This window comes from Strix uralensis, chromosome 4 (assembly GCF_047716275.1).
Source record: "Strix uralensis isolate ZFMK-TIS-50842 chromosome 4, bStrUra1, whole genome shotgun sequence".
Lineage (NCBI taxonomy): Eukaryota > Metazoa > Chordata > Aves > Strigiformes > Strigidae > Strix > Strix uralensis.
Window position 1 is genome coordinate 70,257,929 of NC_133975.1, and position 18,839 is coordinate 70,276,767.

The following is an 18,839-nucleotide window of genomic DNA, read 5'->3' on the forward strand; positions in this document are numbered from 1 at the left end:
GGTAGGGAAGAAATTATAATTGATATTATTTTACAACAGTACCAACAGTGAACATAATCAGCAGCTACTCTAAGGTTTTGTCAGTGGTAAGGATGTTTTATATGAAAGTATTTCCAGCATTTTAGTACTCCATATTTACACTCTAAAAAAGCTCACTGAGGTTTTTAATTAAATGGAAAAAAAAAGTCTTTGAGGGAGCAAGTGTGCATCTTCCCTGTTACAGTAGGTAGAAAAACTGAGGAAAAGAAAGTAGCACACACATGCAAACTGTGATTTTAGAACTCTGGTGTTGCCTGTAGAAGTTTTAATGTCTGGTGACAAATTTAAATTCTGTTTGGGGAAATTATTTTAGTAACAGAGTCTCCTCTAAAGAGATCAGTAAGAATATTACAACTGTAGCTGTAAACTGTTGTGGCAGGGGTTGTGGTATCTGAATATTGCAAACAGGATTCTGAACCTTAATGGAATGAGATGACTAGATACTTGGAATGATAGCAAAAATATATAATCCCAGCAAATAAGGATTCACTAAGAACAAGATTAACTTTCCCTGGGAAAAAGAAGCTGCCTTATAAAACTCTATAGGAAGATCTCATGAAACTTACTTTCAGATCTCTGTTTAGTACTGTTTATGACATTATAATTATTTCCATAGCAACTGTGATGTAATGAACGCAAGATTAAGACTCAACAGTGAATAAGCCACAAAAGCAAATGAATTCTTCAGAGACACAGCATTTGGATGCATGTAAATGTCTCTTAAAAAAAAAATGAGAAAACTGCAGTAAATATACTATGTAGTACTTAAGACTCTTTAACTGTAACCTCTTTCAAAAGCTTCCCCAAAGCATTGAGGGGTCCATACATTACAATTGAAGGAACTCAAAAGTATTTTACTGGGACATAGTTATAAAACCACAGAAAGATTCTGCAAAGCTTTCACCACATACCTGAAAAGTGCACAAGTCAGGAGAATAAAAGAGTTCTTTTCATTTTTCTTGCCCATAAGATTTGCTTGGTTTTGCTGTGGACAGTTTTTCCCACCCCATGCCCATTTGCACACCCCACTTCCCAAATTCTGGTTTGGGGTATACTAATCATAAAAATAAAAAAGTAGACTTATAATAATAGCCTTACACAGTATATAGTATGCTAAAGGAACTTCTGGGTATTGTCCCAAAGACAATTTCTTGACCTTGCCCTATTAAAGATCTGAACGTTAGGCAGGCTGTGAAACCTTAAAAGACTTTGAAGAACATTTCCCCATGAGAATTACTCAGATTTGAGAAACCCACCTAAATGCGTGGCCTGACCAAAACTTTCAGTTTGAACTTCCACAGAAAATAACAATAGAAAAAAACTATATGAGATCAGATGCAACTGTTTCATCAGTAGCTAACAGTGTAGTGAAACATAATCTGAGTAAAGCTCAACAGTTCAATCTTCATCTCGGTCTTCTAGTGTCTGGTAGAATATTTAAAACAAAGTAATAAAAGAACTTTAAAGAAGCTGATATCAAAAGAAATTTCAAAGAACTCAGGAAAAGATGATGCTTCTCTTTCTGATTCAGGAGTTAAAAAAAAAAGATCTGTCTTTGTAGAAAAGGGCCCTCATTTACTATATACATTGGGTTATGCAGTGGTACTATGGCCACTCTTTAAAATAGAATAAAAGCAGTTCTAGAAAAAGCCAAGGAGATGCTGCAGACATACTTACATTGGGTAGCTTTAGAATCTTAAACTTGTGTCTTACAATAGGACTGTAGGCTCCCTATGTAATCCACAGATAGAAGCAGGCACCTCCAAAGGGCAATTCATAGCACCAAAACTGCACAGCAGCTGGCCTTCTAATGCATGAATCTTTCCAGAGCTGAGTCTCATTTGAAGAAACTGTCAATGTCTGTGCAGTTCAGCTTGCCTTTCCACATGCCACCACTGTTCCCTAAAAGCCCAGCACTACAGACAGCTCAGGCCTGAAGAGCTTATTTACTGATTTGTATCTTCTCCTCCTTTCACTGCCATGTAAAAGATCTACAGAAGCAAGAGTGGTTAACTGACTCTCAGAACAGGAAGCAATGAAAATAATTCTACTTACAGAAAATTTTTGAATGCAAAGAAGCAATAAAAATGGTGAAGTATCACAAGTGATGTAGATACTTGGTAACTGATTAGGTAAGCAATTTACAGTCAAGGTTGCAGTGGACTTATTAGTTGAAAACATGATAATTAAGGATCTTTTTTCCTGGGTCGAGATTCCATGTTGCTGACATTTTACTGTGGAGCACAGAAATATTTCTATGAAAGGTATAAAAATACTTTTTGTAAAGATACCTACCTATCACTTTATTCTTTTTCCCATTTTTTATTGGTGTACACAGCAAACTCTTTATGTGTTGACTTACATTTTCTGCATTGTCATTCTGTTGAACAAACAAAAAAATACAGTTACAATTTTAAAGACTAATGTTCAAGTGGCTGAAGTGAAAAAGCTGTAGAGCTGGGGCCTACAGCTATTCTTGCCTTACATACTCCTTCAAAAAGCAAGCACATCTTCCAAGAGTTTGCACATCTTTGGCTGGATGGTATCATAAACACTCTATGTGATACAGGCTTTGGTCAATAATAAAACAAGTAATGATGATAATCTTAATTCAGTAGTTTACAGTGACTTGTGTAATTGTGCTAAAAATGTGCTAATTTTGTAATAGGTTATTTCATTAGAAGGTACCACTTCCATGAAAATGACAACTTTGCACCAAGACAAAGTGTTCCACTTAGTGCAGCTGAAAAGAGATCAGATGGGCTTTAGGACACCTTTTTACTCTCATCAGGTGATGAGCTGTAAAAGGAACTGACCTCTCCCCTTTCCAGCATATCCCCTCACTTGCAATATGGAAATGTAAGGAACAGATGTCATAAAACAAGAGTAACTAGCTGACATTAAGCTAACTGTGCATTTTGTGGCACTAAAACTTCTGTAAATTCTTTCGGTTTGTTTGAGATGCCTTGATTAATCCACCAATGCACTGAAAGGGGGCTTAGTGGAGACCAAATCATGATCCAAAGAACAACAGATAGGAAAACTACCACCACTGAGGTCAACATTCTGCAATCTTCCACAGACATTTTATCCTGTCTTATGCTCCAGGAGAAGGAAACCGAATTTATTTGGGGGGTGAAAGGGTGGAACAAAAAGACATGCATCTTTTTCAAATATCTGGTGAGAAAAGGATGTAGTTCTGCTCTGACTGTTCCTGGAATAACGTGGCAGTTGCTAAGAAGTACATTTGGTCCAATCTCTAATTGTTTGCGACACAAAAAAATGGGTACACACTAATATTGCAGATGAAAAGGTTATTTGTTGGGTTCTTTTTACTATTGTTGCTCTACTCTCTGGTGTTCTGCAAGGATTATAGGCAGTTTCTTTGCAGGCAAATGCACAAACACTATAATGCTTACAAGTGGCAATAGGAAATGTGATTCTTTAAAGAAAACATTAAAGGATTACATCATGCCAGATACTTTATGCGACTCCAGGAAGACTCCAGAAGTACTGTTATGTACTACTACTTAATAGTAGCCCATTATCAAGAGGGTATATGGAATAACTCAAAGAGTAGGGTTTGCTGTTTTCTGAACTGTAACATACCTGTGAAATCAGCTGTAAAAAAGGATACAAGAATCAGCATCTCTCCCTAGACCTCTCCAGCAAGGGCGACTAAGACACACAAAGTCAAGCTTTCATGAAAATTGGTTTATGGCTACCCTCAGAAGAGCCTGCTGTTTCATGGTAAAGTTCAGATCCATTGAAAGTCAAACTGGACTGGATTGGAGATAAGACCACAGTGCACAGTGTTTAATAAAAATGCCTGACCCAGTATTAACGAACAGGAAGGAGATTAAGCAAAAACAAATGCCTTTAAGGAATTGTAGATATTTGAACTTTGTCTCCACTGCACTCCACTCCACTTTGTCGGTTCAGGGAGGAGCATGTACACATGACTGCTTAGCATTTGGCTTCTATACTGTCCTTGTAAGTGGCGTGAACCTCAGGCAGGCAACATCACAGCCCTTCCACAAATAAAACCTAAGCTTAGTTCTGCTTCATGTCACTACCTAGGTAGTTGAGGCCACCAAAAGATTTAGAAACCACAAAGTTATTTTCGTAAGGTGAGCAGGCATGCTGTTGAATGTCCTCTAAAGAAAGAGGCAAGCCAGGGTTTCTACAGCACTAGGTACACGTGGGATTTCCTTCATGTTCATCAGATTTTAAAACATTTATCCTACAGCCCTGCCTTGAGACTGCTCCTACACAATGATGGAGATGCAGCCACTGTGTGTTGAAAAACATTATCCAAAATTCCCTCTAGCAACACTATTATTTTCTTTTTATGAGTTTCTTTTACATGCATAAGATGTAAGTCATCTAGATTCCAAGGAAAATTGCAAAAGAACTCAAACCCTGCTGACAAAGTGAAAGGCCTGTTTCAGACAAAGAGTTGTCTGGATGACTCTTGAGATATTATTTTTATTTTAAAATGTCTTCAAAATAATCACCTCTTTCTTTATTGATCTAATACAGTATATCTACATCCATTTGATTTTGTTTTTAGTTCCACTTTAAGATAGCTTTGGGCCCTGTACTGGAGCACCCAATTCCTACGTTGCTCAATACTTCATAGAAACTCACTCCAGAACATCCATGAAACCTTGTAGAGAGAAAAAAGGAAATCAACAAAGCTCCCCACCACGAGCCTGCCCCTTCTTTCCACTTACTGGAACAATTACATTGAAGACTATTTTCTGACCTTTTCGTTGTACATCTCAGAACAAAGAGTTCAGTAAAGAGCTATCTGGTGATCACAATAACTCCTCTCCCTCTTATTACCCTCTCCCTGAGTCCCTCTAGCCAACAGGCTTAAATATACGTAAGAAGAGCAGACATCTTTCTAATTTCTGCATTGCCAGGAAAATAGATTTACCAGTGTGCTCTTTGTTGATGACAACTTTGAAGGCACCCTGACTGTAATCTGAGTCTTGCCAAGTGACCTTCCCTCCTAGCTCTCCAGTATTTGTGTGTTCAGTAGTACACCATACCACAGGCTGAAGCAAAAGCTCCCAAAGAAAAGTGAAGTTGTTCCTTCTCCAAAACAGCAAAGAACTTGCATCTATAACATTAATCTTTGCCAGAACAAGAAGGGAAAAAGGATAAAAGAGAAGGAACTTCTGCAAGCCTCCTAACAATCACAGTAAACTACCAAGAATTACTGTGAAAACCTCCAACTGTCCTTCACTTATATGTTTTCAATAGAACATATTGCAAGCTTTCCACATTACACTGTCCCTTTATTGACAAATTAATGTTAGGCTTTTTTAATAGTGGCTGTAGGTATAAATCCCTCCCCTGGCCACCCATCTCACTGCGTGAGTATTATACCATTTCTTCACTGATAATGAATTTTATCAAGCACATGTACCTTCCTTTGTGTTTACATAATTCTAACTGTGGCTGTTAGATTTATAGAAATAATAAGGAGAAAACAAAAAAGGTTTGAAAGGTATCAGAAAAACATTTTCCATTTCTGAATTTCAAATCTAAGCTTATTTTACTTACTGTCCAGGGAAATCTTCTGTCTTTGCAGACATCTGGGATGTTAAGAGGCTCCATCGTATTCTTGACATACTGAGCATACATATAATTGATTTTGTTTGTATCATAGTCCCTGAAGGATACAACATTATTATTTCGTGCTTAGTATGAAAATGGATCATTTAATTATGCAAAGCAGGTAATTGTAATATCTTTCCTGTGTGAGGAAAGGATATAACCAATAGATACATAATGGAGTTGAGTTCAAATCCTGTATCCTAATCCAGCTGCCATCACAAAACTGCAGAGTAGATTGATTTATATGTTCCACCATTTCTTTAATATTCAACAACATTAACACTGAACATCGAACTTCAGTACAGTTTATGCAGATGAAGGATAAAGAATGAACAACTGGGTTTATGCTGAAATAAACAGCATTTTTTGAAAATAAACTTCATTCACAAATCTGACACACTTGAAAAATCAATACTGGATGAAATTCACATATTCTTTAACCAGAGTGCATGCAGCAGTTAACATTTGTGAATTTTCTGCTTCTAAGTTCATTTCAAATTTGTTCCAAAACTAAAGGCACAATCAGTTGCATGGGGCTTCTGTTACTGAAATAGTTTATTCCAAATCAGGACATAAAGTATCTTCACAGAATCAATCCTCTCCTACTTTTTTAGCCATGATGTATTTAATTAAGGCATTTCAGTTCTCTTGGACCCTTTGCCTGCTTTGGAGGAGGACATATGTCCTAATAATAAACCTATTCCCATAAAGCTCCTGTAGTTTCCCTCCAACATTTGACTTGACTTTAGTGATCATTCTGGTGTAAGGATGTTCACAGTGCTGGAGGAAGGGAATTAATTCTTTCATTATTTCACAAACTTGGTTATACAAGGCAATGCCCCACAGTTCTGAAAACCTGTCTGAGTTTGATTCAGGGTCCTTGAGTACATAATAAACCTGAAACTGTATTATGTAAAGTAATATTTCCCATCTAATCCATGTCATTATATTTCTGCTGTTGCCCAAAATCAAAATCGTGCCCTTCAAGCATAGAAGTTCTAACTCCAATGGTTGACTCATAGTACAGTCCTTGGCATAGAATTGTGCTGTCTCATGAACAAGATTCAGATATGCAATTAAGCCTCCAAGATTCCTTCCTTATCAGTTATGAGAAATAATTTACTGATGGCCCATGCAAACAGTAAATTACATTTTGAGTCCATTAACTAGTAACCATGAAAGTGATAATGAATAGGAAGGGTAAATTCTCTTTACCATTCCCATAGCATAGAAGAGGAAGTAAACAGGAACTTTCTTTTTCACCCTGTGATCTTACTAGCCTGTTGTACCTCTGTACTTTCTGGTTGTACATTATCTGAAGTCGTAATACAGCTCAACAGTTTTTAGTTGCTCAAGCCACATACTTTGGACATAATTTTCTAATATATGGAATTAAACTTAATATCATAAATGTTCACTGCAAAAAAGATCAAAGGGGTACAGAAATCTCCATTTTCTCTGCCGCTATATCTGTGGTAGTGCATTTTATATACAATTGTGTCTCACTCTTTTGGCATTATTTGAATCAACTGTTTTTGATGACAGAGAAAGGTAATGGAGACAGTAATTTTCAAAGCAGTACAGAGGTTCAGACTAAATTTGAAAACTATTTAATCTGGTATTTTAATTCAAGTATTTCTACATCTTTCCCTTCCTCCCAGTTGAACTTCGTAATGGTTTCTCAAAGATGACTGGAAGTTAGAACTTTAGGACTTTATTCTTGACTTAGTCAGTCATGTTCTTTGAGTCTGCTTCCCTACCTATAAAATAAGAGTCATGATTAAAATCATAAATAGGATTAGTATCTACTAATGTGGATATGTCTACTCTACAACAGTACTCTATGCAGATTTCTTACAGATGCGTTTTAGAGCAGCTCACCAGCTTAGATTTTTACTTCTCACATTTTGTACATTTCCATAGCTTAGCCTTGCGATACAACTATGTACTTAGACCTGACAGAGTGAAGAGATCAGGTCCTACTCTCTGATTCTGCTCAGTGTGACCTTTTTAAGGCTATAGAGTTTGTCTGTGTACATTCCAGGGCAAAACCTGCTCTATGAAAATAGGAGTAATACATGGCACCCAGTGGAAATAGGTCTGTTATTAAGAAAAAAAATATTAAAAGCATAGTTTCTTCAGCATTCTCTTGGGATGAACAAAAGTTTGAATCCACTCTCTTACCTCTTTAGATTTTCAGCCGAATCTTCTAATTCCTCAGATTCCATGTGAAACACACTAGAAAATGAATCCTGGAATACCGAGAGGGTATTTTAATATATAGGTGTATAAGGTTGTCATAAGTTAGAATAGGAGTATTCATGAAAAGCTTGTTGCAGTTATCAAAACCTATTCTGTACTAAAGACAAGTGTAAAATTATTTAACTTCATTTCACATCTAGCAGCAAGCGTACAGGATCCCACCAGAAAAATATCTTTTGATACAACTTTAAAATGTCATTGAAGTGTCTTGAATTTCTATTGATCACTCTGAGAAGGAATGCCAATATTTACAAGCTGTGCCAAATTTATCCATCAGCATAGAACTTCTTTATTTTAACATTCATCCAATTCTAGACCTGCTTTGCTTGGACAGGTGAGGACATCAAAATCTTCTGATGATGACTTAATATTGACTGATCATTGCGTTGCTTTTCACGCAGCTGTTTTTAACAGTTGAGAACCTTAAATGTAGAGAGAAATTAGATTCTCTCTGTACTAAAGATTCAAAGTACAGACTGCAAACTAGGTGCTGGACTTTATCTAACTTGCAAGGACACTGTTAATATGTGAATACCAAAATCAGGTAAATTCCTCTTCTGTATTCTTGTCTGCAGGAGTGACTCTTCTAAATACAGTGAGAGATGGGACTGTGGCAGATGATCACAAATGCTGTGTGTTATTTTTGTGCTACAGAACCTGGAAGGGCTTCCTCACTTCCAGATCTTAGTACAGCCATACCTATAATGAATAGTAAAATAAAGCTAGCAATGCCAGTACAAGACTGAGGCATGCAACGTAATATCCTGTTCCTTGTTCTGCAGCCTATTTTCAATAGAAAGTAAATACAGGCGGGCAGATTGGAAGGGAGTTGTGCTTTGCTCCAGTGAGCCAGAATCTTGGGACAGGCCATGATTCTGTTTACATACCTTATTTAGATACTCCCTGCTTAGGTATACTCAAGAAATAAAAAGTGCTGCCAAAACTGATTCTGCACAGGAAGCAAAGGCCACATTGTTTTTCTCCCAGCCTTCTCCTTTTTTCCGTCCTACATCAGTAGTCAAGAAAATGAGTTATGAAAGAGTTCAACATTCAAGATCTATGCCATAGGTGAGAGCTTAGAGCCGTAGTTCACCAACATGTAATGCAAAATGGCTGCATAAAATGGCAGTCTGGCCTACACAAAGATTGAAGCCTCCCAAGTCAACACCTAACCTGAGTAGATGAAAAGGCGATAGAACATACTATGGGTTTGAAATACTATTGAGTCAGAATGGAGGGAAGCCCACACTGCTCACACAGAATAAGCATTTCTGCCTTTAGGCGAAAAACATACTCACAGTACAATCTTCATCCACTATGAAGATGGTACACCTCTGCACTTGCATGAAGGATATTATAGTGGCAGCTATCTTCTTCAGAATTACTTCCAAAGACTGCTGCTCTTCAAAAATCAGACTGGCAAGATCAAGAAGCACCTGGGGAAAAGGTCTTTTGTGAAATTCTGACTAATTGTGATTTAAGCAACAATTATCATTAGTACTGTCTTTGATTCTTCTCCTCTTCCCTGAATCAAGGAATTCAACACTGAGCGCTGAGGTATATGGTGTAGTTGGGAACTGTTAATGTTGGGTTGATGGTTGGATTGGATGATCTTCAAGGTCTTTTCCAACCTAGACAATTCTGTGATTCTGTGAACACATATGTCTGTGACCAAAATGAAGTTTTGGCTCTCAAACAAGGTAACAACAAATAATAGCCAGTTTGACACTTTTGATGAAAGAAATAAATAGCATAGTTAGCTGTCTGATGTTTTTGGTCAGAGAGACAGAATAGATTTGGCATGAACAGTCCATCAAATGAAACCTGAGAAATCCAGACAACACACAGTTTTTGTCCTTAGAAAACCTAATAGTTTCCTATGGCTCATCTGTACATTCTAAGAACAGAGATATTTACATTTCTTAAGACTTTTGAACACAATTATTATCTGTTGTAATTCTAACAGATCCTAATGAACGCATTTGGTGAAAGCATCATTTAGATACAGGCTGCTGTATTTCAAAGCTGCTGCTGAAGGACTTAGCTGCTCAGATGTGCTCATATTATATTCCTTTTTTCCTCACAAGAAGCATAGAGCCAATCTGAAAAGATTGTCCAAATTTGTACTAATTATGAACACTGATAGTCACTTGGAAACTCAGACCTACCAGAAAATTTTTAAAACAGCTGCTGCCTAGTTGTTTCTTCAAAACCTTTTCATACTGTATATGGCAGATATATTCACCCCTAAAGGCCATGGCATTAATAACCCGTTAGTTATAAAGATGGCTGGAAAATACAGTTACATTAATCAGAAGGAAATTCAGTTTTCCATCTCATTACTGAAAATATGGTTAGTGACTATTTGAAGCAGACTAAAAGAGCAATCTGTATAACCTCTACCATTCTGTAGGGATAATTCTATCTGAAATTTCTGGAGTATGTACACCTCTGGTTGTATAATATACAGTGAGCCACAGGATAACGTCAGGGAATATCACATATATTGACATGGAATTAATTTTCTGACATGTAGCTTTACCTTCTTCCCCTAGACGGTCCACTTCTCACAGCCCAAGCTGGAAATGTACCCAGCTACTTCTCAATGCAGTTAGAGCTTTATCAGAGATACACAGCATTCAATTAGAGTAATTAAAAATAGCCAAGGAATAACTACCATATAAGAAATATCAAGAGCAGGCTCTGATTACTAGCTAACCATCGTAATTTCTTTATTCTTGGGAAAAACCTGTTGACCATACCTGATTACGCCTGTTCTCAAGCAAAGATGTCTCATACAACTGAGCGTTGTGAAGAACAATTCCACAAAATGCCAAATACGCAGCAAAATCCTGAAGACAAATTAACATCAACACCTCATGAAGATATGTCTCACAGCATCTTAACTCTATTCAAAGATAAGCAACTGCAAATTTTGTTTTCACTCTGTATTAATTGATATTTTTCAGTTATTTTTGGCAATCACAAATTCAGAGGGTTTTTTTCGTTACTCATAATTTGTTATTTCCTCAAGAATCTCTTCTCCCTATTTTAAACTAATGATCTTCACAGTTTAAAAAAGTGGGATTGATATAAGAAGCAGCTCAAATGAATCAACTAATTTTGCAGCAATGCATATTTTATCTAGAAAAACTGAGTGCAGACTATCAGCCTCTTATTTTGGGGAATTCAATCCCTTGCAAGGTATAAATAAAATTCTGCTAACATAGCAAACCCACAATTTTTTTTCTTTTGGAATGAGATTAATTCTGATATCCTGCAGTTACTCAGTATGCATTTTGTTTTAAAGGGGAAGTTTTCAGAGGCAAAGGGTGAATTCTGATTTTTTTATTGCTGAGGATTAAGTCAACTTCTTCAGACTGAGTACAGCCTGGTTTTTGCTACACTAATCTGAATGTGAAGTCTGGAAATGTTTGGAAAGCAACTGCAGTGTGAGAATTAGGAATCAAGGTGCTGTCTACTCTACCAATTATCTCATATATTGCTCATAATTTAGCCAAAGCTTTTTTTTCATCCTGCAATTGCGATAATGAGAAGTGATACAGTATTTTAAAAAAACCACTATACAAATTTAATATTCAAAATATGTTTGCTGGGGATGCCAGGAGAGTTAGAACCAATTAATAAAAAGTTATCTCTACCAGAAGTTATGATAGACTGTTTTACAATGCATTTCAGTAGGGTAAACCTGTGTTTCAGAGATATGTAGGAGATACCATGGTGATCCAGAAATTAAACTATCTCACATGCACATTTCTCATGGCCTCATAAAGAAAGAAATTTGCAGTATTACCAGGAATTTTTACTTTTTCAGAGATGTTTAATTTTTAATAACTTTAACATTTCTGATCAGCCTCAAAAGTAATAACATATCCATCCCCCAATCCCCTATGAAAACAGAAGAGACATAAATGTCCAGCTTTTATACCTTTTCATCTTGTTCAGTGAAAGTGCCACCAATTCCAGATTTCTTATTGATTGCTTGAGCCACACCAACAACCTGTATTCAAAATGGAGTAATTAGATAATTTTTAGGAGTCTGTCACTGGATTCTATTTCTAGACATATTTATAGAAGATAATAAATGATCATTAGAGGTATTCATTTGGTTGACCTTTGGATATTTAAGCCTGTTTTTTCCTAATTTATTCATATTACAAATATCTGAGCATGCTGAAATATCCAAAAAAATAAGTGGCATGACTCCTGGATGCTCTTACGAAGAGGGGTTGATTTGGTCCAAAATTGAGTCTATAAATTGGAACAATCACCTCCCAGAATGACAATAACAGTTTACACTTCTGCAGTCATAAGCTAGACCATGCAACAGCTCTCTCTAAAGTTCATCTGCTTGTGTGTGTAGAAAATAGCCTTCCTGCTAGCTCTGACAAAATTTCCAGAAGATAACCTCCTTACCATATCTAGACTTTGGCTACAGTGATCTTTTTGCATTTTGTATCTCTCTGAATCTGACCGGATTAATTTTCATCAGGTGAAAAAGAGCATACAAAGGTTGTGGTCCTGCCAAACTCAAGTTTGTTACTCAAACTTAATACGTTTTTAAAGGTAGGCTTTTACTAAGACCACATTAAACCAATACTGAGAAGAGACATTTTGTTATGCTTCAGCTGGTGGTTAGACTGTCTTACTTGACAAAATATGCTGATATCTTGCCATTTAATATTATTTTCCCTATGGAGCAACTTGGAAGGTAGGGAAGAATCCCAGTTTACAGGTAAGAAGCTAAGCAAAAGGTAAAAACTCATTTACAGGTCCTGCGGGACATCTGCGATGGACCAAAGAAGCAAACCCATATGCCCTGATCAACACTAAAGGCTTTCCGTTAAGTAGTTCTTTCTTGTCTTGGCACATGGCACAAGTCCTGGCTTTCAAATGGACTGTGTATTAAGATCACCAGCCAAGAGGCTTCATAAATTAAGGCTGCCCACATAAGTAAACCAATGCACAGATAGTAAAAAGGAGGGTTTACCTGAACCAGAAAAAAACTACGATGATTTATTAAATAAAGACATCAACAGATCAGCTCCATTTACTTCCTTTGTTGGCTTGTCTCCTTTTGGATTTAAGTGGAAGAAAATGAAATCCATGTAACAACAGACCAAGCCATATTACACATCTAGTTTTATTTTTAAAGTTCTGTCTATGAATTATGCTAAATTTCAGATGATGCTTTTTTAGTACAGAAATAATCTGTCATAAAATTTGATTTCAAGTTCCTGGACATAATTCCATGAATTGGGAGATTAAAACATGATTTCTTACAAAATAGAAAACAGTCCCTTTAAGGACAGTCAATTGAAGTCCAAGCTACTGGTGCTTTTGTAACATTCTACATAGAGGATAATTAGCCAATAAACATGATTTCCTGATACAGGATGTTGGTTTAGATTTTTAAAAAAATGTAAAATGAATGTGAGAGAAGAACACAGCTGTTTAAGCATGATGCTTTTGTTACTGCCAGTCTTTCTGGAGTTCAATTCTGCATGCTGGTGAGAGCCTCCCAGGAAGCCAATCTGCCCAGCAAACAGCAGAACTCCTTATAAAAATGAAAGTGGAATTCAGATCTTTGCTTAGTACTGATTTCAGTTTCTAATGCAGGCTCTAACTGACATAAGGGGGAAAATGAAATTGGGTGGTTCTTTGGACTTACTCTTACATACTCAACATAGATTTCTTCTCTGGCAACTTGGATCTGTTTTTCAGAGCCCAGGGAAAACAAGAGAATTTAAAGAGACCTTCATACAAGTCAGTATAAAGAGAAAGTGAGCATTTCTTTAAAAAAATTAATTCAGTGGGATAGTATTTCTGTAGATTCCCCACTGCAGTTATTCAAGCTCTGTACTGGCAAGTGACTATACTGTCCTTCTTCTGAACTCTGCCCTTACCCTTGTACTTCCGTGCTTCTACTCTTCTGACTCATAAATTAACTATGTAATTTCACAGCACACTAAAACTGGAAGGCTTTCAGAAGGAAGTTAATTTCAGCTGAGATACTTCTGACTTTTACTGTCAATAAGGTGAAATTGAGAGGTTTTCTAACTCAAATATTTTGTCATTTCATTAAAAAAACGTTATTTATTTTTATTATTATACTACACATCACTAATACACACTCTTACTCTCTATTAAATCAAATTCTTACTATAATAAATGTTTTTCTCTGATGCATAAACATTTCCTAGATTATAGGATTTCAAGGCCTTTCCCTAATATAATTTGGTATGTTTCCACTCCTTTTGAGACTTCGCAAAGTATTACTAATCTGGCTTCAGGCTTAAAAGGATTGGAGAAAGTATAGTTACCTTGATTTGTGAAGTAAAAAAAAAAAAGAGTTCTGACTGTTTGTGAGTAATGAAAGGTTTCTGTAATTGATATCAACAGTGGGAGCTATAAGATGGTGAACCCAATGCTGTTTATCAGGATGGGTGAGAAAGGTACCAAAGTAGATGACCTGAGGAAGGTGCCAAGTGGAGGGTGGGGACAATTATGTCTGAGCCATTACTTATATTGGTACCCAGAAATGAAGCCCACAGTTTATGGTATCAAGCTGAATCGCCACTAGCAGCACCTGGAATGGATGTAGGTTAAGGCAGATCTGAAAGAGAGGAGTAGCACCAGAGCAAGAGGTAGGAGAGGGAGGCTGGAAACTGGGAAGAGCTAGAAGTCACTCAGTAAAATGCTGCATTCCTTACAGTTATCTATTCATTCATCTATTTAAATGGCTGGATCTCAACTTCTGCTAAACTCAATAAATCTGCTGTGTAGTAAACTCAGAGGCTAGAAGGTGCTAGCACAGATGAAGCCTGCCTAGCCAAGTACAATAACATGAAAGAGTACGTGGTAAGAAGCCATAAAGTATATGCAAAGCTTTTGATTCTTTTCAGATCTTTTGGCATGCTTATAACAAATGAGTGACAGCTGCAAAGAACTCCCTTTGATTGAGATCCAAGCAGTGTAAGACCAGTGCAAGGTGTTAACAATGGTATTTTTTTTATCTTGCTTTTTTTGGATAAACAGCATCAGAAGAAAACTTTGTGGTGTGCACGTTTGAAAAGTTGTACTTAGCTGTTAATCATTAAATTTATAACTGCTAAGCTGACGGAAGGCATACAGTTTTATTTTTGTAATGGAAGACAATTTACTATCTCTCAGCCTAGCCTTCCCAAAATACTGATGTTACAAATAAGGTCATCGCTCTGCAGCATGAATCCCTGCCAGCTGTGGGCTCAAAAATGTCTGAAATAAAGCTTAACTGTCAGCTCCATTCCATACAACACGGTATTTCCCACAGTGAACCTGTCTTTTGCTTCAGTGAGGGACATTTCTTATCCAGTGAACTTTCTTACTGTAGTAACAATGTTTAACTAGCCTTATGTACTTCTACAGCAGACTTTGAATAGTAAGTAAATCCTTTAACCAATCACTATACTTTTATGTTAACCTACATGTGCAGAGATTAATGGTTAGGCCTTTTCTCATACCACTGTCTTCTGTGGGTATTTATTTAATTTTTTTTAATTTTTTTCAGTTTTGATCCAGCATGAGCTAAGACAACTTCCATGAGGTCAGAGGCTTTTTAAGGCATCCAAAAGGTGAGTACTTTCATCTTGTGTAAACACATCCCCTCCATGAAAGGGAAGTCTGTGGTGCTTAAAAATGCTGTAAGAAAATAGTGAAAGGACCATATTAATACAGCAAAAAAACCTATTTATGCTCCCTTTATTAGCACTGCAGGTTTCTGATACATTAACAAAGGCATGTGTTTCAAGAGAAATGATCATTTTTAGATCTTTGTTAAGGTCTTTCAATAAAAGGTTTTAACTGAAGAGGGAGGGAGTAATAAGGAGAATAAATCTGCTAAAAACTCATGGTCGTCTTGATGATGATAAAATTCTGTACAGATGCAAACCTTTTTTGTTGTTGTTGTTCTTTCAGTAGCATTCTAAGCTTTTAAAGACAACTTCAAAGCATGTGCCATGTTTTTCACACAAAATAGTTTTAAAAATTAAACTGGTCCAAATTCTGGCCTCATTTATATCAGTACAAATTGCAGTGAACTTCACTAAATCCTGTAGAATGTGGTGTAGAGACAGTAATGAAAAAAACCTCAGATGGATATTATTTAGCCATTGGAGTCTTGCCTGCAACCAGGTAATTAGGAGAAGATGTAGGAAACTCAAGAGGATCTGTCCCTGTTACTAAAGTAATTATGTAATTAGGACAGAAGTAAATCATGTGGTAGCATTTTAGGCCATGGAGAACGTATGCCTGCATTTTAGAGAATACTAAGCACAGTATGAAACCCAAATCCTCATTTTTAAAACTTACTGTAAACAAATCTGAAATAACAATAGGCCTGATCTGTGAGCTCCAGCTGGGAGTTATGTTCGCACCAGCAGCGAAACTGAATCAAAGCTGTCTGCTCTGAGCTCAGATATACAGAAAACTTACTCAGATAACAGGTACCTTAAAGTATGAAGTCTTTGTGGCAACAAACAAGACATATCTGAGATAAAGCTAATTCTCTGTAAAGCTTGGAGAATATCATAAAAAAATTACAGTCAAACACTTGCTTGTGCAAGCACTATTCCAGTCTAATATAAAGGCATTTTTAAAGTTACTTAGGCACAATATTTTACGTGTCTTTAATTCTCTTAACAGGCAGGCATCAAATGAACTTTTTTGAAGATTGAGTCCTGTAGCAATAAAGCAGAGATGTATGTTTGATTTCTTGTCATTCTCCTACTATGCCTAAAGAATTATCCTGTATATTTCTTGGTCACCCAAGTCAAAACTAGTAGGAAAGAAAGAGGTTAAAAACAGCTGTGAAAGGGGATGACCACTAGAAAAGCTTAAGGTAGTACTCTGGACCCAAAAAAACCAAGAGTAAAGGAGGGGAAAGACTGAAGTAATTAGTATCTGCTTATACTCTGATACCTGTGAGTTTATGGCCTAATCCCTATAGTACCCAGTGAGATGTTGAGTGCTACACACTCTTTTTCATAAGCTTTACCCCAGTCTCACTAGGTAAGTGGGATTATAGAACAAGGTATATCTATAGTAGTCATCTAGTTCCTAACAAGAGCCTTCATCCAGGTTTGATGTATTGAAAGCACAGAAGGGGTGGGCAGAAAGGAACAAGCTGTGTGTGATGGACCTTAGTGGTTCAGGTTTCTTTAAAGTAATTTGGAAAAACTCCCCTTGGATCAGAAACCAACTACTTTGTTATTTTCCATTTAGATCACATAAGATAGACATACATGATGAAGACAAAAAACAATTTTGATGATGGAATTGTTCTCTTACTTTCAGTCCCAAAAAGGGGGAAAACACCCTCCAACAATTACTTGAGTCAATATCCACACCTGTTTTAACACATCTGAACACAGCTTTCCTAATTTTATTCTTGCTGGCAGCACAGATAATCTTGCAGTGCTGCTACTTGTTCTGTAACCTTTCTTCTTGCTCTGTACCAGTTACCCCATTTAATAAAGCCTGATCCATGTTACAAGGAGACATTTCTTCTAATTATCAGAGAGCTTTATTTCTACTATTTTCTTGCAATAGCTGACTCCTGCCTCTAAAAGTAGCAGGCTACCTAGAGTATTTCCCAGTAGACGATGACTGATGACTTTAGTGCTGATGACTGTGCTCTGAGTTTTATCTGGATTGTTTCATGCCGCAATTTTTTGCGCATTAACATTACAGGCCTAACTCTGTGAAAGCTGTTCCAGCTCTACAGGCAGCTAGTGCCCTTTTTAGTTGGTTCTTACTTCAGCTGCCTTAAAAATATAATTAATATAATTTTGCTTCCTAAGAAGATATATTTTATTTACTTTTCTGGCTCCTGAAGAAAAATGACATTAAGCTAAAGAATGGTAACAGGAGGAGGGAAACTCAACTTTTATCTCATTTTAAAGAAGGCAACATATCCACTTGAGAAGATAGACTGAGTGGTTTTAACCTTCCTTTGCTCTCCTGGTCTCGTAGAGGTTTGATTCAGGATTATAAAATTATCCTGCAGGGACAGAACCGTATTTACAGACTTTCATTTTTAATCAACAAAACTTTCACATCCTCTTCTATCATTCATGCCAGCAGTAGCCTGCGTGTCTAGCAGTCTAGCTACTGTAACACATGTCTCAGCATAAAATGAAAATCCACCCAAGAAGCAAATTACTCATCTCCATAATCCTGCAGCAAGACTACTACTGGAAGTTGAGTTAGTTTGTTTAAAGTTAGCTTGGCTAGATTTACACTATACTGCAGTGACTGTGATGTATTATACCTGAAGTGTTCACTGTGGGAGAAAATAACTTGGCTGACTAACAGAACACGCCTGGTCATGCTTTATACAATAAAATTCAACAGGATATTTTCAAAGGTTGTTGTAAATAGAGTAGCATCCCTGATTTGTTGGGAAGACCTTCCCAGTGACAGGAGATAGGGCGAAGTAACAAACTAAACAATCAGAGTGAGCATTGCCAGAATAAAACATTTCCCTAGCCATTTATAGGAAGTTCAATCTTACACTCAGAGCCTGGGAGGTAGGTCTCAGTTAATTCAGCTAAAAGTTCCCATATGAGAAAATTCTACAGATTTTAGTAGAAATTAAACTGAAATAGAATTTTATGGAAACTATTTTGCACAACTGAAAGAAAAAAATGCAGAAATAACCAAAAATTATGTAATTCCTGTAGATGTTCTATGGCAGCTGTGGTAACTCTGTGCATCAGCAACCATCCATTCTACAGATATTCCAAACCAGTCAGAGAGCTGTACTGAGTCTTGTATCGGTTCTGTGTAACTCCACAAATTGGTTTAAGCTAAGGGCTTCCATTCCTTAATTCAGTTCTGTCAATTTTTTT

General features: G+C 36.7%; 1 protein-coding gene across 5 annotated transcripts in view; it reads right to left on the reverse strand.

Annotated features, from left to right (window-relative positions):
- Positions 1–18,839, reverse strand: part of PDE5A (phosphodiesterase 5A) — a 140,452-nt gene that overhangs the window by 28,260 nt on the left and 93,353 nt on the right. For all 5 annotated transcript variants that reach the window (XM_074867231.1, XM_074867228.1, XM_074867227.1 and 2 more), the window contains exons 4-9: positions 11,879–11,950; positions 10,692–10,781; positions 9,228–9,365; positions 7,852–7,919; positions 5,614–5,722; positions 2,335–2,419 (exon numbers count right to left, since the gene is read on the reverse strand). In XM_074867231.1, coding sequence (XP_074723332.1) covers positions 2,335–2,419; positions 5,614–5,722; positions 7,852–7,919; positions 9,228–9,365; positions 10,692–10,781; positions 11,879–11,950 — 562 coding nt within the window. The remainder of the gene's footprint in view (positions 1–2,334; positions 2,420–5,613; positions 5,723–7,851; positions 7,920–9,227; positions 9,366–10,691; positions 10,782–11,878; positions 11,951–18,839) is intronic.